Raw genomic sequence first — 26879 nt, 5'->3', positions numbered from 1 at the left:
AATTAAATTCCATCCCGCAGTGGGTTATAGGAGAGCGTATCGACACGACGCCACAGAAGATGACTACTGCAGCAGTAGTCAAATCGTCTGGAAGAAGCGAGAGGAGTGGACCATGGCATAATAGCCTGGAAGATTTTTATTATACTTTTAATACTTTGTAAAATTTCCTCGGAACACATTAGAAATTCATTAAATGAACATAACTGCATAGAGCAATAGGATACACCTTACAATAAGGCGAATTTTTCTACCACTGTATCCATTTTTATTTGTTCAGTTAATTAGTTCAGTTTCTATTGTTAATTGTAGTCTTTTCATATGAATATTCTCCTTGCTATGTCCATGGATAATAAAGTTTTGGTTAAGTTGGTCTGCATGATCTTCTGGTTCATCTTAAATATCTTTTTGGGTTTTGTATGGCATTAGAGTCTTCCCTTCATCACTCAGTCTTTAGACTTCTTTTGTGATCTGTCAAATCGTCTTGATTTTTTGAGAATATTGTTTTTTCCGTTCTGTTCTATTTTTGATGTTGTCTCATCCTCATTTTATATCCGACAATAAGATCACTAATTCACTTCCATCTTACAAGAAGTGTAATGGGCATCTCTCAGAAATATGTAATGTAACTCTTAAATTGGGGTATACTTTCTGTGCTGACCAGAAGTGAAATAAAATATCCTAATTAAATTCCATTATGATAAATATAAACTGCAAATTCTAATCATACATCTAAATTCTGTCAGGTTTGGTATTGACTATAGTTGGTCTTTGTTTTTGTGTCATTTCAAAAAAGGGCCGATGACCTTCGATGTTAGGCCCCTTAAAACAACAAGCATCATCAAGCATTTCAAAAATAGAAATATGTGTAGTGTATTGTCACCTATTTTATTACAAAAGAACAGTTGCAACAATCATGGTAGTGAGCATGACTGCATTCATTGTAAGCCAAGCAGACTTAAGATATCTTAATCCTAATAGCAAATTATAATAGGTATTTATACCTTGAAAGATAATCTGTTCACGTAAATCAATGGAAACATGCACTATTGTTGGTTTGCTTCAAAGATACCGTATCTCAGCACTAATGTGCACAAGTTTAATTTCTTAACATATTCTCTTACAAGATATTTCACAACTTTATACATTTCTAGTTATTAAACTATGTAACTAAAGATATACGTGCTGATGAATCAAATTGAGATAAAGAACCCAAGGCTTGCAGGTGAGTGTGAGCCTTTTGTGAGCCAAGCTTTTAGCTTTTTAGATGGGTCGAGTAATAACATTGCTGGCCAAATAGAAAAGTCTCATGACTATACTATCTTACTTTTATCTCTCTTTTATGTGTTTAAGAAATTTAATCTCTCATGGTTTAATAGCTGAAATGTGATCATAGAATTCTTCTTTTATTCAAACTTTCACTGAGATTCTGAATGGTATTGCAAGTGACATACCTTTGGGTTTGCAGATTTGGGCAATATATCTTTGTCTTAGGTCTATCTCTTTCTTATGTAAAAAGAATACCACTATGCTTAACAGTTGATGTCCCTTGATATTGGAAAAATTCAACTTTCAGATGTTACTTTGATCACTGAGGATATGCATCTGGTAACTAAGCTAATTATGTTCTTAATTAGTGTTCACCAAGCAAATTGACTGTGCAGTTCAGACCATGGAGCTGTTAGCTTGCATTCAGAAATGGTGAATTCAAACCCCCATCAGCAACTCTAAAGATAGTTTTTCTGTTGTTTCCCCATTTTCACACCAAGCACTAAGGATATGGTTGCTTCCTGCCTGTCCTAGCCCTGTCCTTTTACATCTTTTCCAGAAGACCTGTCTGAATCAGTGAAATGTAAAACCAAAATAGCTTAATTAACATTCTTTCACTTAATGACCTTGTTATTATTTTTATATAGCCTTAAACCCATATCTCTAGCTGAGAATGTTTTACACAATTTTTTTGTAAAAGCTTAACTCATTTAAACCTGAATTGATTTTTCCCAGAATGTTATATCTTCACCTCACTTCATATCTAAAAGGATCCTTCCTAAAGACCATGCTTCCATCAGATCTCACATTCTTCCCAAAAAGGCTGTCCTGTGTGGGGGTATCTGTTTTTAATGTGATGTATTGATGGTTATGTTAAGATATAACTTACTCTCTCAATGCTGGTTGTATTCATCGTGATGACATGCAACTTCATCCCTGTAACTAAATTGAAAAGCAAAATAATATTTTATCTGTCTTTGCAGTTGCATTTATACATTGCTTGCCGAACTTGCACAGAATCTTTAAAAAATCATGGTAACGATGTCTACCACTCAAAGACACCATTTAAAAGATTTCCTTTGGTATAACCATTGATCACTGAATTGATTTTAAATACGGTAATGATTTCTTTTTTCTTCTCAGATTAATAGCGCACTGACGCATAAAGATTTCTGGCAACACTGAGATGAAACGGTGTTGGGACTAGCAGAATAGTAGCCATGATCTTAATTAAGGGATGAAGCTACAGCCATGGCAGCTGCCTTCTGTAAAGATGGGAAACCATGGAAAACAATTTCAGGGCTCTCAACAGTTGAGTTTGAACTCTCAGTCTCCTGAATGCAAGTTTACAACTTCATGATCTGCATTGCATAACTCTCTTGGTAAATAATGAAACATATGTGATCTGAAACATAGGATGGTAGAATAATCTTGAATATTATTATTGTGTCTACTTCATTCATGTATAACAGTATTTATACACTCAATTAACAGGGGGACACTTCAGAGGGAGAAACCTTAAACTTAGCATTTTAAAAAATTTGAGAAGGGAAGGAAGTTTCAAAGTAAAAGAAAATTGAAGCTGTGGTATGATATGATCAAAATTTCTTTTTTTCAACTTTGAATTCGAAATAGTGACCCACCACTTACCTAATCTCAATGTGGATTTTGGTAATCTAGTCATTGTCCCCAGCTAGGCCAGACACCACTGATCAGACATCCTGTGGCAGAATTTATCTTTGGAAGAGTAGCCAGTTTCTTTCCGTTCCCCATCTAGCCAACAGTGCATGAACTACCCTATCCAACTACTCACCAGAGATCTCATAGTATCCAGTGTTTCAACGTGGCTATGCAAAGTAATAATGAAATTGCTTGGAATATGTAATTGTTTTTGAAATATGCTGTTCTCCTTGAAAACTAAAGAAATTCAGGAATGAAATGCAGAAGAGAAAAGGGAAAAGTAACAGTCAGTCTTCGTATTCCAAATAACACTAAAATATTCCACTTCTTACTTCCTCTCTAGTGTTTTAAATATTACAGTATCTACTGTATTATATTGACAATTTTTAATCTGAAGATTTCATTGTAAACTTTTTCATTTGTTATTCTAATATTGGTACAGGATAGCATTAAATTAATTTATATTTCCTTGGCCCACAAAAACAGAAATTATAGACCTTGAAAATATGAGCTGAAAAAGTTGTGAACCATTTAATTTATCCTATCAGCATTATGTGGAGTGAAACATTTACCAAATGCCTTCCTATTATAATACAAATGTAAGTACTGGTGTACAGTTAAGAATAAGGAAAACATCAGTATCCTTTTACCTTCCCTGCTAATTTGGCTAAGAATTGATATTATACTAAGATAGAAGAGAGAAAACTGATTATAGATTTATTAAAAATGTTTGATTTGTCAATTTTCTGTTGAAAACAAGCTCTTGTATGACAGACCCAAGTAGCCTATCCTGTCTCCAGACCAGAAAGATTAAAAGCCATTGTTTTTATTTTTATTTTGATATTTAGTTCATCCTAATTTTGTAGAGTATGAAACCAATGACAACATTATTTACTTTTGCATATCTGTGCTTCTGTATTCAACAAGTTAAGATTTCTTTTTAAACAGTTTAATAGTGAGCATCGAGCTAGTGGGCCATGCAGTTAGGGGCATGCAGGTGTGAGCTTGCATTGGGAGATAGTGACTTTGAACTCCACTGTTGGCAGCCCTGAAGACAGTTTTCCATGGTTTTCCATTTTCACACCAGGTAAATGCTGGGCTGTACCTTAACCCTTTCAGACCGGAAAGAAAACTGGAGGTGTGAATTTTTGTATGTACGTCAAGAACTGACTAAAATGCTCCTCAGTACACATATTAATAGTTTATTTTACAAAATAAAAACTAACATCCGAAAAACAGGACCCACACAATTGTGCGTATCAAAATTCAAAACCTCGTTGTATCACGTACGATGGTGTAGCTTCAAAATTTACGTTCACTAACCAATGTACACACTTCATTGAATATATTCCGGTATTCAGTAAAGCTTCTAGATTAATATAAACGCAGTAAATAAATACTTACTTTCGGCACTACTGCTTCCTGCCATCTCGCCGATCAACTGTGCTTTTTAAACTCTTTTTCCTTCGCCCTGGCGGTCAAGCGCATACTAAAATCAATTGAAATACACGCCACGTGTCCTGCACAATCACTGCAGTCCGGTATAGCGCCGAAAAAACATCAAATACGGTCAGGGATAACGAAAATACGAACCCGCACAATTGTGCGTACTCGGTCTGAAAGGGTTAATTAAGGCCATGGTCCTTTCCGGTACCATCATCACCATATTACCTATCTGTGCTGGTGCAAAGTAAAGCAAATTGAAAAGGAAAAAAAAAGAAGTGAGTATATTATTAAAAGTGGTAGGGTGTCAGGAGTCATATAGGGTGTGGAGACTGCTGGATTTAATTGGTGAATGCTAACGGACTGTTTGGTAGCGGTCTGTAAGAAAACAGACATATGGTTAAGTCACGAGGGTAAAAGAATCTTACGTGATTGACTATTTTTATTATTGTAAGGAATTACTTCATGGTAGGCCTAATTATATTGTTATTGAGATTTCCATTTAAAGAAAAAGACTGATGTATAGAAATCTCATGAACATGGCATCTGTCAGGCTTCTGCAAACCCAAAGATCTTGTCATGTCTTTTAAGATGTTAAATGTTGCTAAATAATATACTATAGTCATAGCCTCTTTGCTCTGCTGCTGAGCAGGATAAGTTGATTGATTGATTGATTGATTGATTCATTCATTCATTCATTCATTCATTCATTCATTCATTACTGTATGATGTGTTTCTTGATGTTTTTGTAGCATTCAACATGTACTGTACCGGTATAAAGAACTTAAATGTAGAAATCTATATTTCCTACTAGGAAAATATAATAAGTATTTTAATTAAATTATCTTCTTAAAACTCACAGTACCTGAAGAGACATTAAATCTGTTACCGTATCTTGTTGAACCAATCATTGGCTTTTTGAGGGCGGAGATACAAAGCCACTTCAGAAGCTTTAAGAAATTTATATCCATAAACTATCTGCATCCTAATAGATCCAGTTTTGCATTTAAAACCTTCTCATTTCAGAAACTGGACTTCAATAACTCTATTCCCTCAGTGATATAGTGAAAACTTGTAATATCTGAAGCCATCTTGTCTTAATTCTTTCCTCTCAGTACATTCTCTTTCACTGGGTAACACTTTCATTACCATTGCAAAACTGGGCATAAATCGAAAAGAACCAAACCCTGTGGTGCTATAGCTCTGATGGGCCTTGGCCTACTGATTGCCCACTGATCAGCTCACAGGCCTGCAGATTACAAGGTGACACATGGTCAATTCAGTGAAACCTCCCAGCTGTTATTTTTGGATTTCAAGACTGGGGCTGCTATCTCACTGTCAGACAGTTCCTCAGTTGTTCTTACATGGGCCAAGAGGACCTCAAGCCAAAGTTCCATTTTAATTGTGTCCATTTATTGTTGTTAAGGGATTTCCCTTTAATTTAAAATAAAATACAAAACTATAATTTCATTTGATTATTACTATACTCTTGCCTGTGTGCATAGGTTCCAATCGAATAGCTGGAGAAATGTTTCTGAATGGGAAATTTAAATATTTGTGAATGTTGTTTGTCAGCTCATGAATATAAGAAGGAACCCACAATCATTTATATTTCATGATTTCAGAAAGGATTTACCCCTGTAATTAACCCATTGTTATCATTCTTACAAGTGGGTCCTTACCTGAGTATCACCAATTCTTTCAACTCCTAATGTGGTACAAGATAACTAATATATGCCTACCATCTTATGTTTAATATCATCAAAATGTTTGTACTTATATTATCATTTCCATTTTTTTTTAATTACATCAAGATTTGAGTATTGCAACAGCACATAATTCAATGTGCTCCTTCTTAATACAAGAACATCCTTGCCACATACTGCAATAAAAATCACTCATCATTTATTGTAACTTTCAATATATTAACATTTTTACATTTGATGCAGTCCATGTCACAAGCTACAAAAACATCAAGCTAATTGTAGATGTTATGCACTGGAATGTGACACCTGGCCTCTGAGGTTAACCTGCCTGAGTGAAGACCTATGCTCTGTTAATCGTTGACTCTCATGAATTGCAAATTAGTGCTGTTCTGAGGCCAGTTGTTACATCTCACTCCAGTGAGGGATGACTGTCTCTACGAGGTTCAGGGCATGTGTCACAGGGCTGGTGTTCCTGCAGTACCGCAACGAGACCAAGAGAGCTCTACTTCCTAATGAGATCACCTCCATCGACACTGTGAAGGCACTTTTTGTTCGATCCTTCCCCAAGCAACTCACCATGGAGTATCTAGACTCGCCACATGTCAAGATCTACATCCATGATTCCTCGAAGGACATGTTCTATGAGCTTGAGGATCTAAGGTGAGTAGATTTTTTTATAAAATTTGAAAGTTTTATTGTTCTGCTTGTTAAATAGGAAGGAATTATTTGTGTAAATTTCATTTTAAGCATGTTCAGAAACAGTTCCTCCAACATTTAGAAGTTCATCCACAGGAATAGTGCAGAAATTTAAATCTGATGTTGCAAGAATTTACTTAAGCTTGTACAATTGTTGCTCAGTACTTTATCAGCATCTTGCAGACTTACTTTGTTTCATACAAGTGAAGTCAATTTAGTTTCTTATATTTAAGGAGATTTTTCTGACAGTGGGTACCATAAAGTGAGGTTATTCTAATCGGGTGGTGAGAATTTGATCATTTATGTATGTTTTCGACAACAGGAACCATAACAAAAATCCATTTGCTGAACATTGTTTTGAATGTTAATATTAAGTTGTAGCACACAGAACCAACTATTGTCATTGTTAGCAGATGTTCCTCGAGTGTGCTGCATTTGTGAAGTCCGAACATCGATTAGATAACTTCTGTTACCACCAGGTAACTGATTTCCAGAATTGTGATGTTATGAAATATTTACTCTCATACAAACATCTTAAATACTATTCTTCATTTCCATGCCCATAGTGAATACTGTACATAGCCCCACATTCACAAACGTGCCTCCATCCCCACTTAAAATTACAATATTAAAACACCTACACAGTTATAGTTTACATAGTGTGCTGATATACAGTTACCATATTTACATAGACATATTTACATAATATTCACAACTCACACTCTTTCTCTCTCTCTCTCTCGGCATTGAACTCCCTCTAGTTTCATCATGTTCTCCACTGTAGTGGGGTGCTAGGAAGGAAGTCCGTACAACAGTATTGGTCGTGCTAATGCCAAATAGGCTGTATGAACTGCTTTCTTTCTGGCTCCCAGTAGAGATCTGCGGCTGAATCCCAGGACTTTGCACCTTATTTCCTCAACATACTTGTTTCATTCTAAATTGCTGCAAATGTGAATACCAAGCAATTTTATTGAGGTCCAAGGCATCAGGTGAAATTCGGTGTTGCAACGTCACTTTCTGGAAAGACGAAGTAATTACTATCAACGTCTTTCTTTCTGAAAAACTTAATTTGGTATGGTATTTTTCTTTGCTATCAGTTCTGCCAGTAAAATATCTAACCTTTCCTTGATAGGAAATTTCACGAGGGTGAAATCACATTTTTAAATTTCTGCGCTGTCTTTTCCCTTCTCCTTGTTTGGTTCTTAATTTTCATTTGTCTTGTGCTCCTCTATATAATGTAAACGATTATCATATTGAGTAAATTATTCTTTATGAGGTTACTACATTTTCTACGTCTAGAAACTCATATAGTTTAGATTTGATCGGAAGCCATTCTTAACTGAAATGTAAATAAAATTTGATACATTGTTGTAAATCCACACATTGGTATTCTGTTTGTATATGCAAAGTAAATTAGTGATCAGATACAATTATGGAACATAAATTAATTCATTAATCTACCATCACCAAAGCTAAATATTAAAAATTTCAAATATGTAATGCGATCTAAGTGCAGTAAATGGAATGTTTCTTTAAAAATTCTGAATATTTGAAAGGATTCACCCCAGTTCATGGTAAATATATCAGGAATCAATTTGGGAATTTAATGCAATAAAGACAAGTTGGGGTATCTCATGCGTAGAAACTAATATTATTCATTTCTTCATTTTGATTTTCGTTCTATCATATTTGTCCACATTGGTTTCAGAAACTATAAACTGTTTGATTTTTCCATCTTAAATATACTTAAAATTTACTTCACTCAATATTATTATCTGCAGTACAAATATAAAAAGTGAGCATGCTAGTGCAGTAGGCCAGCCACTTGATTACCATCCCTGAGCGTCATGAGTTCAAATCTTGGAGTTATTTTCACTAGGACTAGAATGTGGTGGCAAGAGGGGCATCCCTCTTAAATCTCTGGTCTTGTCCACATTTAAACCCCCAGTGTTCCACTGCCCTTGCATGGTTATAGAAAGTTAGCATTGAAAACAAAAATGAAGATATGAAGTTCATACAGGAAGATAGATCACAAAAAATGAACAGCTCATTTAAGGAAAGTTACAAGCTCGTTATCAATTAAGATCTGTATAATTCAATTTAATATGTTATTATGTAATGAGCAGCTGTTTTTAAGAGTATACAGTAATATGACTATTTTGAATGAAAATTAATATTTATGTATAAATAGTACATCTTCAACTTAAACTGTATCTTAATTAATGGTGTACCCAAGGTTTGGAACATTTACCTGGATCTGAGAGCTGGTTCAAGGTCCACTCAGACTCCGTGAAATAAGTTCAGAAATTTTCTGACATAGAGATAGTGGCTCCACTCTAGAAAGCTGAGAATAAAAGCCTAAAGGATTAATCGCACTGACTGTATGTTATCTCGTAAAGTGCAGGCCTTCAGTGTGAGCAATGGTAGGCCAAGGCCTATGAGGACTGAAGAGCCATGTTGGTGTTTTCTTCTTGTTTTTACCTTTCTTTAATCTTAACTTTATACTAAGTAGTGCCCAAAAGTAGTCACTGTTAACAGAACTATTTGAAAGATGAGTTATTTAGAGAAAAATTGAAAATTAAATTTCCTCATACTTAAAAAGTGAGAAAATTGTTTTGAAATTCATTGCTATTCTCTTTCTTGCAAGTTTTTACTTCAAAATATTCTTATATTACAACTTGTGGTTGTCCCTGCAAAGTTAATACAAAGGGTGTATTATATTGTTTTACACTTCATTTTTTTCTACCCTAATGAAGTACATTACACATCAGTAGTTATGTCCACCTTCTCAACATAATTTCCTTATAATTGTATGCACTTTTGCCACTGATGTATCAGTCTCTCCAGACCTTTATGAAACCATTCTTTTGGAGTGCTGTGTACCCATGCCTTGACTGGTGTGTCCAGTTCTGCAAAATCCACAAAAACGGCGACCACGCAGAGGTTTCTTCATGTTCCTGAACAGGTGATAATCACTTGGTGGCAAGTCGGGAGAATATGGTGGGTGAAGCAGCACCGTGAATCCCATTTGATCTATGGCATGGCTAGCCTAGCCATGAAGTCAGCTGGATCTTGATCATGGCATTGCAAATGTTCTCTGAACACATCCACACGCCTCTGCTTTTCATCTGCAGACAAAAGTCTAGGTACCCACGTGGTTGACACCTTCCCCAATTGTAAGTCGCCATGCACGATCCACTGCAGGGTGTTTCGGCTAATTCCTGTGGCTGCCTCCATTTCTGTAAATGTGATGCATTTCATTCCTTGGATGGCCTGTTTGACCCGGGCATTGTTGACTGGTGTTGACACTGTCACATTCCTTCCAGAACTGGTTCCCTTGTCCACCAATGTGCGTGCTGTTTTCCAACCTTCCACTCAGTTGTAAACTGTTTTCTGTGACGGCACATGTTCTCCACAGACTGCCACCAAGCGCCGATGAATTTCTGCAATGGTCATGCCTTCTTTCCATAGGAACCAAATCATATAGCTCTGTCCCTGACGGTTGCTTTCCATGTTGTCTCTTCCTACGTTGACAGTGTTGTTATGAAATGGCAATGACAAGTGCATTCGTTGGCTCCTGTGCATGTGCTGCTACCAAACGGTGGAACAAGACACCAAATACACATCACCACCTTCAAAAGTGAAATGTGAACCATATCCGGACGTACAAAAATAAAGTTTAAAACAATATAGTACACCCCGCGTAGTAATGCTTCATTTCTTAACAGTGTAGTGAGTATACTGCCGACTGGCAAAAAACATTTATCATATACACTCTCTTTCTCATTAACTGGCAATTAAGATTTCTTTTGAAAGGTTCACAATTGATTGCCAAAATATATGTCTGTATAACTTAGATATGAGCAAATTGATGCCACTGGAGTCTCATTGAACTACTGAAATCCAAACACCTTCCAAGTATATCTAAAGAAATATTTTACCAAAGTTAAGTTGTGGCAAATGGTCATGATATGTTAACAGAAAGCCCTAAATAAGATCTTTGCCCTAGTGTGAAATGCAGAAACCAGCTATTACAAAATACAACACAATAAGGAACTAAGTTAAACAGTTCCAGAAAAGTAAATATCCACTCATAAATGTGAAATAAATTGGTATGGATATAACTTGGGAAAAAACTCCATATCAGTGTACAAATGGATGAATGAAATTGAGAAATTGAAACCACCAGGAAGATCAAGTCTGAGATGGCAGAAAATTATTCAGGAACTTGGTGTGCTGAGGCAACATTCATCAGCACATGTGGTAAGAGAAGGCAGGATGGACCTTCCTGAAAAATCAAGCTGTAAATGATGATGATAGCAATAATAGCAACAGTAGATACAAAGAAGACTTACCAGTACTCTTTCTAATAATTCTTAAATATAGATAATCTTGATATTAATGCTGTCTTTGTATGTACATTTAAAAATTACTTGTTTCTTTTACATGTAATACATTCTTCCCTTGTTTTCTGAAATTCATAGTTGGTCATTGAAATGCTGACTATATTTTATAACTATCTGTAAGTTCATATACTGTACATTTCACAAACACATATATTCCACTGGATAGAATGTTTCACTTGATCATGAAGGAGAAATTTGGCTCAACCCCATTGGAAGCCAATAGTATAATGTTCAGGCTCACAGAGATATAGCATAACTTACTGGAAAATATCTGCTGTAAAAAAACAATGAAATGAAAATTCAAAAAACTGAGCTATAAACTTCTGGTTCTGGTGATTAGGAGATGTTGCCAAAAATAACCAAGCTCATGAGTCAGAAATGTACAGTTTGCTTGAAAAGAATCATCATAGGCCTACTATTTCATATAGTGAGGTATTAAGAGACAGTTTGGAAGATGCCTTCTTCTCCTGCCTCCCTCCACCCACTTCCCCTCCATTCTAAGTTCCAAATGACATTAAGCAACATCATTACACTCATCTCTTAGTGCATATAAATATTTTTTTAAAGTATGTTTTAATCTGAATAATATCTTTGGCCTAGTGTGAAATGCAGAAACCAGCTATTTATGGTGTTTTCATGTGATGTTGAAGTTGATAATCCAACAAAATAAAGATGACATTTTAATCTGTTTCTTGTTTTTCTTTGCTTAATTCAAAATAGAAACAAAATATGGGATAAAAATTTGACGTTTTCAGTTGAAACAACATTTTTATTATTTTATGCATGTAAATAGGATATGATGGAAACTAATGATGATTCTAAAAAACCATAGTTCAAATTCATCTTGCATTTTCATAACTCAGCAGTATATACATATACATGCAAGGAGAAAATATCATGTCAGGACAAATTCAGTAATAACAATATTCTATCTCCTGTTTCACAAGTTAATGACATTAGTGTCTTATTCAGTTATAACCTACCATTTAATGAACACATTGGAACTATTTGTAAGAAATCATTACAAAGACTGGGTTGCATTACTAGATATTCCAGAGAATTTTCCAACTTAGCTATACTTGAAAACTGTACACCTGTATGGAACCCTTCTCATCAGAACTCTATCCACAGATTAGATTCAGTACAACATAAATGAAATCATTTATATTCATTTATTGTTATTTAAACTCCAAAGTGCTGTGAACCCTAATTTACCATAAGGTATGTTAGGGTTGTAGTTTATACAAAACATACAATTTCTCTGATAAAATTCAATACATAAACAGTAAAATAAACATGAACAGAAATGGAAAGATAAAAGTATGATATGTACAGTCCTTAATACTAGAGTACTAATATTTAAAATACCAGATCATAATATATACAATACATATGTTAAACAGCTAATAAGCAGACAATATCAAATTATGTGTGTTCAAATACATAATCAATAAATTCTGAAAATACCTAGCTCGATAGCTGCAGTCGCTTAAGTGCGGCCAGTATCCAGTAATCGGGAGATAGTGGGTTTGAACACCACTGTCGGCAGCCATGAAGATGGTTTTCTGTGGTTTCCTATTTTCATACCAGGCAAATGCTGGGGCTGTACCTTAATTAAGGCCACGGCCGCTTTCTTCCCATTCCTAGGCCTTTCATATCCCATCGTTGCCATAAGACCTATCTGTGTCGGTGCAACGTAAAGCAAATAGCAAAAAAAAAAAAAAAAAAAAAGAATTCTGAAAATTGAAAAGAGCAGTATTTTTTTTATAAAATATGAAATTTATGGTTTTTCGAAATAGCAGCTGGAAGTTAACAAATGTATCTTAAGTTCAAAACGTTCTCTCTCAAAAGCAGGACAGTTGAACAGCATGTGTTTTACAGTTTGAATGTCTTCAGTGCAGAAGCACTGTGAGCCGTTTTGTGTTGGAATTTTGAATCGCTCGAAGTAAGCATTGAATTTACCATTACCTGAAAGCACTTCAGTTACATAAAAGTTCCACACTATATATTTACATCCCAGCCTACTATATACATTTGGAAAAAATAAGTCTTTGGTTACTAAGCCATTTTTGCTTGCTAACCACAGTTCATTCCAATGAGAGAGCATTTCATCCTTTACGGTTCTTTTGACAAAATAAATTGGGCACTTAGTATAACTCTCTGACAAGTTTGAATTACAAGTTTCTTTGGCCAATTGGTCAGCTCTTTCGTTCCCTTTTACAGCGGAATGTCCTCACACCCAACCGAAACATATATGGTTATTGTACTTTGATATATTCTCTCTCACATACATTGCCAATATATTCATTTAGATCAAGCTTCCCGTATGATAATGTTGATTGTACTGCCCTACAACAGTCCTTAAATCTACATAGTCCATCACAACACCATGAATTCCTGGATACATTTTTCATTTTTAAATTGCTCCACTCCTTGGTGAATTATCCACAACTCCTTGAAAAAATTAACTTACACATACCTGACAGATGCACAAGGTTTAATTACATTATCTACAAACTGACATAGAACTAACTATGCATTCCATGGGAAACAAATGTCAAAATTGCTAAACAAAGTGGATATTGATGTATTTAATTGCTCGTAGTTAAAATTAACAAATCATTTACACCATCTCCAGAAGTGATTATTACTCTCCTGTGCTTACTTTTACTATAACCATTGTATATATATATTTGTACACTTTTTTTCTTGTACTTCACTTCTTGTACTTTCAGTTTGATTTTTCTGTACTATGTTGTAAAATGGTATTACCGTTAATAACGTATTATGGCAGAGTGAGTTATCTCCAGTATTCTGCTTCCTTCAGAGAAACATTTACCATATAATAAAGACATAACATCTTCTCATCGAGTAAGAACATGATAGAGTGATTATGGAATTTAAAACTTTAATTTCAAGCAATGAAGTCTTCCTGTGGTAGGTAAAATTTATTTACTTTTCCTTTAAGACTTTTCATTTATGAGGCTGGAGATTAAAAATCTTACGTACAGAATATAATCTGTGTGCATAAGTTGAAGTAAAGGAACTTAATTGTTTGACAACAAGATACAGGAAGAGAAAGGACACAAGAAAGGAAGAATAACTGAGATGGAAGGCAATTTCATTTAAGAATTTTCAAACAGAATGATAAGTTATATTAAACTTAAAAAGAATCTACACTGTCAGGGAAAAGAAAATTTGCAACATCCTGAAGAGCAATATCTAGTTGCACATGGGTACAATAGTTGCACACTTGAGGATTGTAGTTAAACTGATGAACATGTCAAGGACATTGGCTAACAAATCATTCACTTCATTGCACCATGTCCAGCCATGCGTCGGACAGTATCGTGTGTGCCTGGCAGGTTGAATGTTATTTACCTGTATAGCAATCAGCTATAGTCATGCCTTTAAGATGGTTATGTGCCCCTGTTGTGAAATTACAGCCATTTGAGAGGGACCGCATCATGGGACTTGGCGAGGGGGGATGGATATTTTGACGGATTGCTGCACATATTGTTTATGATGTATTCGTGGTGTAGCAGTGTTATCAGCAATGGTTAGTTGAACAGGCCCACACCTGTAGACTAGGTTCAGGGTGGCTGCATAGAACAGACGTGCATCAAGGTCAGCTTATTTTTACGGCATCACAGGCAGACTATAATGCATCCGCAAGAGAGTTCCAAGAAAATATGGCACCAGGGTTGTGCATATATACCATTGGAAACTGTCTACTTGTAGCAGTACTATGAACATGTGCACCTTTGCCCCGGGTTCCTCTCCTGACACATTCTGCCCTCATGCAAGTGATGGCCATTTACATCTGCAACATTGATCTGGTGAGAGTCATCTTCCCGAGTGTATTCGTCCCCCAGCTTACAAGCCTAACTCCTGGCATCGTGGTGTGAATCCCAGTAAGCTATGATTCCTGTTCACCTTTGATATTAGTGGAGGATCTGTTAAACCATGCTCACTATATCCAGGACTTTGTGTGACCCATCCTGCTGCCATTTCTGCAACAGAAATATGATGTACTGTTTCAACACACATACTCCTGCCACTAGCAATGGGCTCTTCATGGTGTTTAAAAACTGTCCTGGCCAGCTTGATTCCCTGACTTCCCTCCAAAAGAACATGTTTTGAACATGATGGGACCATATCTGACCCTGTCTGTACTGCATTGCACAATTGTGACTACAGGTGGAACAATATACCACAGGATGATATCTATTACCTACATGTGAGTATACAAGCCTGTGTGGCTGATAGAGAAGGGAATACTGTATATTGCTGTGTTGCTAAGCACCTTCAGTATTTGGCATATATTGCTTGAATTGGTCTGTACTGTTGATCATCAATGATATCAAGCTGCATTACCTCTACGTTGAATCATGAATAAAGTGACATACACAGTCACGGCGTTGCAATTTTTTTTTCTACCAGTGTAAATAAGGAAACAGAATATCTTTATAAATCCAGTCTATTCAAGATTATACGCTAGTGCCCAAAAGTTAAGTGCAAGTTACGAGTAAGCAGGGCAACAGGAAATAGACCACAAATCGCACTACATATGCACCTGCCAACCTGACGTGTTCGCTCTGTATAGGAAAGGAGTGTTCCCAGCTTTGACTAGCGGCGTAACCGCAAGGTAAACACAGCCAGTGCCTGCACCCCATATTCCCTCAGTCGTATTTGCCCTGCTATAGTGTGCGGAGTGTAGCCTCATGGTGAACGTGACGATATAATGGCACAACGATGCCATTTGGACCCCGTTTTGCAGGGTAGAATACTCGGCCACCTGGAAGCAGGCCAGACACAGACCGAAGTCGCTGTATCCTTGAATGTGCCATAAAGTGTCATTTCCAGGCTTTGGAGATGATTTCAAGACATACGAGATAATAGTCGTTGGCCAGTACCAGGTCGACCAAGGGTGACCACCCCACAACAGGACTGATATCTGGCCTTAACCGCCCGACGAAATCAGAGTGCATCTGCAAGACAATTGTCAGCGGAGCTTGCAGCCATCTCAGGGGTTGCTGTTTCCTGGCAAACTGTGTACCGGAGGCTCAGAACAGCAGGGCTGTTTGCCGACATCCAGCGGTGTGCATCCCACTCACTCCAGCACAGAGATGGGAGTGGAGCAATCAACATCAAATGAATGGAGGCATATGCTCTTCACAGATGAATCTCACTTCAGTTTGCAGAACGATTCCTGTCGCACCTTAATCTGGAGAGAACCGGGTAGCCGATACAACCACAGGAACATCATGGAACAGGACCAGTATGGTGGTGGTGGCATCATAGTGTGGGGTGGCATCATGTTGAATGGCCATACGGACTTGCTTATCTTCATGGGTGATCCGAGGAATACTGTTAACGCTCAGAGATACAGGGATGAGGTACTGAAACCACATGTTCGACTCTTCAGAAGTGCAGTTGGTCAAGACTTCCTCTTAATGGACGATAATGCCCGACCGCATCGTGCTGCTCTGGTGGATGAATTTCTGGCTGGAGAAGACATTGATTGCATGGACTGGCCAGCAAGATCTGTCGATCTGAATTCTATAGAACTTGCCTGGGATGCATTGGGGAGGCGAATTGCATCCCATCAGCCTCCACCAAGGACCCTCCAAGACCTTTGTATGGCCCTTTCTGAGGAATGGGATGTACTGCCACAAGAGCTCTTGGACCATCTGACAGAGAGTATGCCACGTCGCTGCGACGCATGTGTGGCCATTAGGGGTAACCATACACCCTGTTCACAGCATATTTTGTTGTGGAAGACATTTCCAAGGTTTGTTAGTTGCTGTCAAAGGTGTACCTTAGCTTTCAGAACCTTTCTGACACTGTTTTTTGGACAAGTTGTTTGACATATGGTGTGTGATTCAGCTTCCATTTGTTCAGCAATCCGTCTGTCATTCCTATCAGGCAGTATCGCCTTGTTTAGTGATTATGCTTAACTTTTGGACACTAGTGTATATTGACAACCCAAAAGTATTTATCTATCATATAACCTATATTCATCCTCCATTCTAGAAGATTGCCTGCAAGTGAGGAGAATTTAACTACTTCTTCTTCTTATTCCTGATATGTTTCTGCTTACGCAGGTCGTTCACAGTTTGACTACTACTCTCCCCAATGTTGATAAACTTAACCATGATAGGATAAAATTATTGTTTGATCCGTATTGACTAGTTTGAATGTAGTACAGAAATATTTAAAATAGTTATATTTGAATCAGCCATGTCAGTACACTGACCACTGACGAAGGAATGGTTGAATTCCTGAAACATGTTTGGTTGAATAAATAATATTCCTTCATTCATAAGTGTATTGACAAGGCTGATTCAAATATAACTATTTAAAATATTTCTGTACTACACTCCCCCCAATGGCGCAACAGCCTCAAAGAGCCACGGCCTACAAAGTGACAAGTACTCAGCCCGGTGACCTGCAGATTATGAGGTGCTGTGTAGTCAGCTCAACAAATCCTCTCGGCCGTTATTATTTAACTACTAGCACTAAACGTTTTCATTCCTCCCCTGAAGATGGAAGCGAGACTCCTAGATGGTGATGCCATCTCTCAGGCCAGGAGATTTGCATCAGAGATGCAGAGAAAGTGAGAGGGTTGGCAGCCGTGGCATATACTAGGAACTGTCCCGGCATTCTCCATAGTGCAGGAGAATGGGGAACCACTGAAAGCCATTCTCAGGACAGCCAACGGTGGGGACCAGCCCCTATCTGTCTCCTGAACAGAGGCAGAGAGCCACGGTTGAGCCGTGGCAACCCCTCCTCTACTCGATTGGCTGGTTGGAGTGCAGAGCTGTTGGTCCACGGACCAGCCATGGCCACTTGTGGGCCAAGACCCGCTCTGCATCCGAGAATTAAATACTACTGTCTTGTTATAAAGGTTGGCATTGCTGATTGCTATTCTGTTACTCATTCCACCAAATGGTCATAGTAGCGTGATTGTGGCAGCTTATACAGGCTTCTCATCTTCATTTATTAGATGGAGGTGAAGATGGTGTGCTGTCTTATCCTTTACATTGCTTACTATTCAGTTGGCCATAAGGGAGATTTTATCACTTAACCTTTCCTTACCGATAAATTTTAGATTTGTTGGGTAGATGCCTACATATATCAGAATATTAAGCTTGGCAGGTTAGAAAACTAAGAGTGATTCTGATCTTATCTTAACAGTTTTGAGTGTTGAACCCAATATTTGTACAAACCTGATTTTAAACATTGTCTTGCCAAGTAATTAAAACCCAGAAACATATCCAAGGAGCAAATAATTCAGTCATTATACTTGCCTTTGTAGTAAAGCAGCCAAAGTGGAACAGTTCACGAAGACAGACTATTATATTTACAGTAATTTATGAAATAGAACTGATAACTGAATCAAGTTCATTACCATAATAAATAGTTTAGAAAACAGTGTACTGAAAATAATGCCTATCATTTTATCAGAGACGGGATACACTATACAAGTGTATGGACCTCAGGTCATCTGGCTTAAACCACTTCAAAAAGAGATGGAAAATTTAAATTCCATAATCTTTTTTGGCCGATACACATGAGTAAAGATGCCATCTTACAAACTGTACCTGACCATATAAGCTGCCCTCTTCTGATTCTGCAACTCATTAATAGATTAACTCAAATGTTTTGGAAACCTGAGGAAAGCAGGTGCATCTGGAGCTATTGATAATATATCGTAATTGAAGGCCAATGTAATTTATTAGCAACACCAGCTGTCAAATTCTATACACAAGAGTATACTTTTCCTTTATAATTATAAGTATTAATCAAAACACTTAAGGGTGCCAAGTCCAATTCTTGTGCACGAGTATGAATAGATCTATCATCATGTTATACTGACTTTCCTGTCAAGTAAACCAAAACAAAAAAATTATACAAATACTCATCTATGTAGCCACAATAAAAGAATGATGAAATAAAAAGTGAAGGAGAGTATATATAGGTTTAATAAGACTCTATTAAATGAGTAGAAAATATCTGTGTCATGCAGTTGATCAGAAAACCATGATAATGACAATATCAACTGCTGGAGTGTTAAGTACTGTATCCAATATCTGTATTGCCAGTGCTTAGATGAATACAGTAGTAAAGTCCTGTTAATCCAAACTAATTGTGACCAAAACTTATTTTGATTAAATATTTTTTTAACCAAAACATTTCCTATCAAATAAATTTAAAATTCGCTGTTCGGTATAATGGGTATGCATGCTATTCACGAGTGCTGCAAGCCAGAGATAGGGTGGTGCAAATACCTTGTTCAGTTCATTGTGACAAAAGAGAATGAGTTATTTTTATGAACATGGCAAATAGATTGTAACTGTACAATAAATACTAATTGTTGTAAGTACTCTTCTTGATTCGTTATGCCCAACTAAGGAGCACATTTGAACTTATCAGCCTTTTTCTTTTTGTGTTTTTCTTCTTCTCTTCCCAATATCTCTTCATCCTCTCACTGTGTTCTTCTTTACATTGTAGTTCATCCTGTATTTAGTCGGGTGGACTTCACAGAAAATTTGTGTTTGTGAATTAAGGTTTTGAATTTTATTCCATCTTGAATGATTTCTTCATTAAAGCCAATTTCATTTAGATATTCACTGGTTTCTTTTTATCTAGTTATTGTGACTTTTCATTGATAAGGCTAAGTTTAAAATTTTCATTATGAGCCTGTTATTATCCATCCTATATAAGTGACTATAAAATTGTTATCGCCATTTTCTGATTATATCTGTGATCGATTTTTTTTCTGTAACTTGTTAGATTTCTTGTTAGCTTGCTGATTTAACCATGCTGGTTCAATAATTTCACCTAGATACTTAAATTTGTCTACTTGAACAATGTCATCATTATTTTTTAAAGCAAAAAGTGAATTTATACATTGTTTCTTTTCAATACTTTGTACTGTTACAATATATTTTTAATTAAAATTGAAATTCATTCACATTGGTCTAGTTTAGATTAACAGAAATTCTACTGTATTCTGTGAGCTTTGAGTGATAATTCACATATACTATAGTAGTAGAAGTCATATTAAACAACATGTGCCATTGAACTCCTTTTAGGAAGTAGCCCAATATGATATATTATGTTGAGTTGGGTCCCCAACAGTTTCACCAACAGCTATTGTAGAAAATCTGAGTGTCACTGAAGAACTGTAGGAGGGAAGTGGAGAATGAGGTAGTTTCATGTTCCTTTTCTGACCAAGCCATAACATGATATTACATACTTAGGCCTACCAAAGGGAATATCCAAATAATGTTACAACCCATACACATACACCAGTCATAATGTTACACTGTCTGCATTATGAATGGTTTTACTAACATCATTCAATCCTCACTCATTTTCATGTTGTCAAAACCAAAAGTCATACTGTGAGACAAGTAAGAACAGCTGAATTGAAAAAAAGATAACATTCCATTTGCCAAATTTTTGGGAAATTGGAAAAAAACTGTTTGCTGCTCAAACCACATGTTGTATTGAAATATTCATTATTAGGTAATTGTAGTACTAGTAGTAAGTGGTTATATCTCAAAATGTCTTAATATGAGTGCAGTTATTGTAGTTAATTAGTAATTAATTACTAAAAATGATGTAATGTTATCCTTTTTTTTTTCCACTCATAGTTTAAACATTTGTTGACATAATGGTGAGAAAAGTTATTTGGACAGAAAATAGTCTGAAGCAAAATACTAAAGACAATAGTTAATGGACAGTTAATTACTGGAAAAATGTAATCAAAGTACACCAGCAGTTTACAGATTCATTTGAGATACTTCACTGTGGTAGAAGTAGACCACTGAAGAATTTCATTGTAAAATTATGGTACCTGTGTTTTTCAGGCACATAGTGTTTGACCTTGGGTAAAGGGATAGGAACTTTCCCATCATAAGTACCACATTCTATTCTTTAATCAGCTTGAAAGTCCTCTTTACCAGCCATCGATGAACTCAGAAGTCTTCACATATTCTTTCAATTTATTACTGTACTCCAGATGTCTGTATGTACTAACATTGAATGGACAATCACTCTTCTTTATTGTCCTTGGATGTCTTCTTGAAATAGCGATGCCACCAATCCTTGAAGTCCAGCAATAGGTTGGTTTGGATGCTCGTAACTACAAAAGACAGTATGCGTTTCCTTGCAATTCTAATGGTTTCTTCATACTCTTCTGGTGAATATATTTGATCCAGTCATTGAACAACTTTATTGATGATCGAGATGTTTCTGTCACAGGGCAAGAAACTATATTCTCAAATTGGATATATATATAGAGAGAGAGAGAGAGCGAGAAAGAGAGAGAGAGAGAGAGCGAGCGAGAAAGAGAGAGTGTGTGTGTGTGTGTGTGTGTGTGTGTGTGGATTTTTTTGTTTTTGTTTTTTGAAATTGTAGGATATGTTTTAAGGAAAATACAGCAGTTGCAAGCATGAGTTGAGAAGGTGAGGCTGTTGAAGAGTGGTAAGTAGGGGAAGGCATTATGAAAATTGGTGGTCAAAGCCTTGAAATTGATGACAGTTTCAAATAGCAAAGAAGCAAATTAATGCAGATTTTATTATTATTATTATTTTTTTTTTTTGCTAGTGGCTTTACGTCACACCGACACAGGTAAGTCTTATGGCAACGATGGGACAGGAAAGGCCTAGGAGTTGGAAGGAAGCGGCCGTGGCCTTAATTAAGGTACAGCCCCAACATTTGTCTGGTGTGAAAATGGGAAACCACGGAAAACCATCTTCAGGGCTGCCGACAGCTGCTCACAGCCGCGCGCCCCTAACCACACGGCCAACTCGCCCGGTTTAATGCAGAATACAAGGCTGGACATACATACATACATACATACATACATACATACATACATACATGTATGTACCTACCTACATACATATTGTTGTTATGGCATTTAAAATGATGAGGTCTTTAAGCCTGTCGCCTAGGCAAAAAGTGAAATAGTAGCTATTATAAGCATACAGCTGATTTGTACCACTTACAATGCTTCATTTTCACTATGATTAAAAAGCTGTTTGTAGTGCTTAAAAATTATTTTTTGAATATTACATAGATTACTACAAGTACAGTTGACAGCCTTCATTTGCTACATGACTAAAGCTATGAATTCTGGTGTGGTAACAGGGATTCTTACTTCTTTATCTCTTCAAATGCAATTAACTGTGTATTTTCAGGCACACAAAATACTAGAGCATTTTCAAAAGAGTATTTATTACCAAATTGATTCCATTATAAATTTAGGGGGTTTGATACTTTCAGTCATGTGGACTGCCTGTAGAACAGCCTTAAAGGCCTCATGAACATTTTAAATGCCATAAAAATAGTACACATGTATGTATGTAACTCTATTATATACTGTAATTTTACCAGAAGCAGCACTGCTCAAGAACCTTATCTTCTCAACTCATGATTCAGGGAAACGGGATGGCCTAGGGAGCGGTGATAAGGGAACAGGGAACTGGAAATCAAGTAGGGATGACATAAAATTGTTAGTGTTGAACTGTAGAAGTATTGTAAAGAAAGGAATAGAATTAAGTAATTTAATAGATATATATTTACCAGATATTGTAATAGGAGTTGAATCATGGCTGAGAAATGATATAATGGATGCAGAAATTTTCTCACGGCACTGGAGTGTGTATCGTAGAGATAGGATAGGAAAGGTGGGAGGGGGAGTTTTCATTCTGGTGAAAGAAGAATTTGTAAGCTACGAAAAAGTTAAAGATGAGACACATGAAATTCTAGGTGTAAGGCTGATTTCTAAAGATAACAGGCAACTTGATATATTTGGAGTGTACAGATCGGGAAAGGGTAGCACTGATGCGGATTCGGAATTATTTGATAGGATAGTCAGCTATGTGGGAAACGACATGGAAAGAAATGTGATTGTAGCGGGAGATCTGAATTTGCCAGATGTAAATTGGGAAGGAAATGCGAACGACAGGAAGCATGACCAACAAATGGCAAATAAGTTAATATGGGAAGGACAGCTGATTCAGAAAGTGATGGAACCAACCAGAGGGAAAAATATCCTGGATGTGGTGCTGATAAAACCAGATGAGCTCTATAGGGAAACTGAAGTAATAGATGGTATTAGTGATCATGAAGCTGTTTTTGTGGTAGTTAAAAATAAATGCGATAGAAAGGAAGGTCTTAAAAGTAGGACTGTTAGGCAGTACCATATGGCTGATAAAGCAGGTATGAGGCAGTTTCTAAAAAGTAACTATGATCGGTGGAAAACGGTAAATAAAAATGTAAACAGACTCTGGGATGGGTTTAAAGAAATTGTTGAGGAATGCGAAAACAAGGTTTGTACCTTTAAGGGTGGTAAGGAATGGTAAAGACCCACCTTATTATAATAGAGAAATAAAGAGACTAAGAAGGAGGTGCAGACTGGAAAGAAATAGAGTTAGAAATGGCTGTGGAAGTAAGGAGAAATTGAAGGAACTTACTAGAAAATTGAATCTAGCAAAGAAGGCAGCTAAGGATAACATGATGGCAAGCATAATTGGCAGTCATACAAATTTTAGTGAAAAATGGAAGGGTATGTATAGGTATTTTAAGGCAGAAACACGTTCCAAGAAGGACATTCCAGGAATAATTAATGAACAAGGGGAGTGTGTATGTGAGGATCTTCAAAAGGCGGAAGTATTCAGTCAGCAGTATCTAAAGATTGTTGGTTACAAGGATAATGTCGAGATAGAGGAAGAGACTAAGGCCAAAGAAGTAATAAAATTTACATATGATAACAATGACATTTACAATAAGATACAAAAGTTGAAAACTAGAAAAGCGGCTGGAATTGATCAGATTTCTGGGGATATACTAAAGACAATGAGTTGGAATATAGTACCATATCTGAAGTACTTATTTGATTATTGTTTGGTCGAAGGAGCTATACCAGATGAATGGAGAGTTGCTATAGTAGCCCCTGTGTATAAAGGAAAGGGTGATAGACATAAAGCTGAAAATTACAGGCCAGTAAGTTTGACATGCATTGTATGTAAGCTTTGGGAAGGCATTCTTTCTGATTATATTAGACATGTTTGTGAAATTAATAACTGGTTCGATAGAAGGCAATTCGGTTTTAGGAAAGGTTATTCCACTGAAGCTCAACTTGTAGGATTCCAGCAAGATATAGCAGATATCTTGGATTCTGGAGGTCAAATGGACTGTATCGCGATTGACATGTCTAAAGCATTTGATAGGGTGGATCATGGGAGACTACTGGCAAAAATGAGTGCAATTGGACTAGACAAAAGAGTGACTGAATGGGTTGCTATATTTCTAGAAAATAGATCTCAGAGAGTTAGAGTAGGTGAAGCTTTGTCTGACCCTGTAATAGTTGAGAGGGGAGTTCCTCAGGGCAGTGTTATCGGACCTTTATGTTTTCTTATATATATAAATGATATGAGTAAAGGAGTGGAATCAGAGGTAAGGCTTTTTGCGGATGATGTTATTCTCTATAGAGTGATAAATAAGTTACAAGATTGTGAGCAACTGCAACGTGACCTCGAAAATGTTGTGAGATGGACAGCAGACAATGGTATGTTGATAAACGGGGCTAAAAGTCAGGTTGTGAGTTTCACAAATAGGAAAAGTCCTCTCAGTTTTAATTACTGCATTGATGGGGTGAAAGTTCCTTTTGGGGATCATTGTAAGTATCTAGGTGTTAATATAAGGAAAGATCTTCACTGGGGTAATCACATAAATGGGATTGTAAATAAAGGGTACCGATCTCTGCACATGGTTATGAGGGTGTTTAGGGGTTGTAGTAAGGATGTAAAGGAGAGTGCATATAAGTCTCTGGTAAGACCCCACCTAGAGTATGGTTCCAGTGTATGGGACCCTCACCAGGATTACCTGATTCAAGAACTGGAAAAAATCCAAAGAAAAGCAGCTCGATTTGTTCTGAGTGATTTCCGACAAAAGAGTAGCGTTACAAAAATGTTGCAATGTTTGGGTTGGGAAGAATTGAGAGAAGAAGAAGAGCTGCTCGACTAAGTGGTATGTTCCGAGCTGTCAGCGGAGAGATGGCGTGGAATGACATTAGTAGACGAATAGGTTTGAATGACGTTTATAAAAGTAGGAAAGATCACAATATGAAGATAAAGTTGGAATTCAAGAGGACAAACTGGGGCAAATATTCATTTATAGGAAGGGGAGTTAGGGATTGGAATAACTTACCAAGGGAGATGTTCAATAAATTTCCAATTTCTTTGAAATCATTTCGGAAAGGGCTAGGAAAGCAACAGATAGGGAATCTGCCACCTGGGCGACTGCCCTAAATGCAGATCAGTATTGATTGATGATTGCAACAGCTGTATTTTCCTCAAAAATCATCCTTATAATTTCCAAATTATATAATGAAGTTTCATAAACACCCTGAATTCTGAATATCTATGTGGTCCAGTGTATACATTCATACGTACATACATATTATTCATTATGGTCTGTTATGCCTTCCAGCATTTAGTCCTCAATCTTCTGCAAATAGCTTCTATTAGCAACTATTGCTGAGGTTTCACATGCTTTTTTGACTCGTAGCTTCTCGTTATTCTCTGTTTGCAACTAATGCTGTGGTCTTATTTACTTGTTTGACTCTTATTTTGAAAATATTTGAATCTCAGCCTTATCAGGTTTTCTGCTTTCCTTACCTCCCATGGTAGTCTATGCTTCTTCTTCTTCTTCTTCTTCTTCTTCTTCTTCTTCTTCTTCTTCTTCTTCTTCTCCTTGGAAACCTGTCTTGTCCTCCTTTGGTCCCATAATGACTCCTTTAATTTCTGACAGCCTATGTACTTTTTTTTTTTTGTCATTGTTCCTACTTCTTTGTACCAATAGTAATTCTCACTGCTTTCTGTTATCACCTGATTTTGAAAAAGATATCTAGAGTCCCTCAGATTTCACTCCCTTAAAGCAAATTTGGCCTGAAAGCAGAGCACAGTTTTGTGTGCAAACTCACTTTTTTTACTGCATTGGCTGTGTTACCATGACATAGGTAAAAATACAAGATGCCTATGTCTGTTATAACGTATCTGTGATTGAATTATGATTATATGTATGAGATAAATTTCCATGTTCCTTTTGCTGCTGTAATCCATTAGTAATACGTTTTAAAAACCTAATCCTCATTAGCGGTGTCTTTTTCATTTGGTAATGCTAACAGAACCAGGAGTGTAATGAAAAGTGTATGTTTTGATGTGTTATAGGTCTCATCTACGTGACATTCGAGATCGTTCGGTACTGCGTTTGTTTGAGTCGGCAGATATGAATGGGGGTGTACTTCCTGGAGCTGGTGTTGGGGTGGTAGCCCCTGCGATGTGGGATCAGGATCAGTCATACTTCAGCGAACCTGAGTTTGACTCGGAGTACCAACATCAGCATATCCACAAGACTAAGGTAGGAATATTTGAAGCTTCTCAAACCAACTTATTAGATACTGGCATTAATATTAATGTTTTTGGATTGTACTGTATAGAGTTTCTGACTGTTCGGTGGGTTTAATAAAACAACATTTTTGTGTTTAAGATGATAACTTTATTCACAAAATCATCCGTTTTGCAGTCATTTATACATAATTTGCTTGTATAGTTCTGGACTGCCAACGGCCGTAGCCGTGTTGAAACACCGGATCCCATGA

The 26879-nt window shown here is 36.7% G+C and overlaps 1 protein-coding gene across 12 annotated transcripts in view; it reads left to right on the top strand.

The window, feature by feature from the left end:
- The window catches only part of LOC136876182 (coiled-coil domain-containing protein AGAP005037), a 1087707-nt gene that overhangs the window by 452593 nt on the left and 608235 nt on the right, over positions 1-26879 (top strand). For all 12 annotated transcript variants that reach the window (XM_067149908.2, XM_067149917.2, XM_067149915.2 and 9 more), the window contains 2 exons: positions 6557-6755; positions 26449-26638. In XM_067149908.2, the coding sequence (XP_067006009.2) occupies positions 6557-6755; positions 26449-26638 (389 nt within the window). The remainder of the gene's footprint in view (positions 1-6556; positions 6756-26448; positions 26639-26879) is intronic.

This window comes from Anabrus simplex, chromosome 6, assembly GCF_040414725.1.
Source record: "Anabrus simplex isolate iqAnaSimp1 chromosome 6, ASM4041472v1, whole genome shotgun sequence".
In the NCBI taxonomy this organism is placed as follows: domain Eukaryota; kingdom Metazoa; phylum Arthropoda; class Insecta; order Orthoptera; family Tettigoniidae; genus Anabrus; species Anabrus simplex.
The sequence above is the reverse complement of the archived record's forward strand: the minus strand, read 5'-3'. Positions and strand labels throughout refer to the sequence as shown.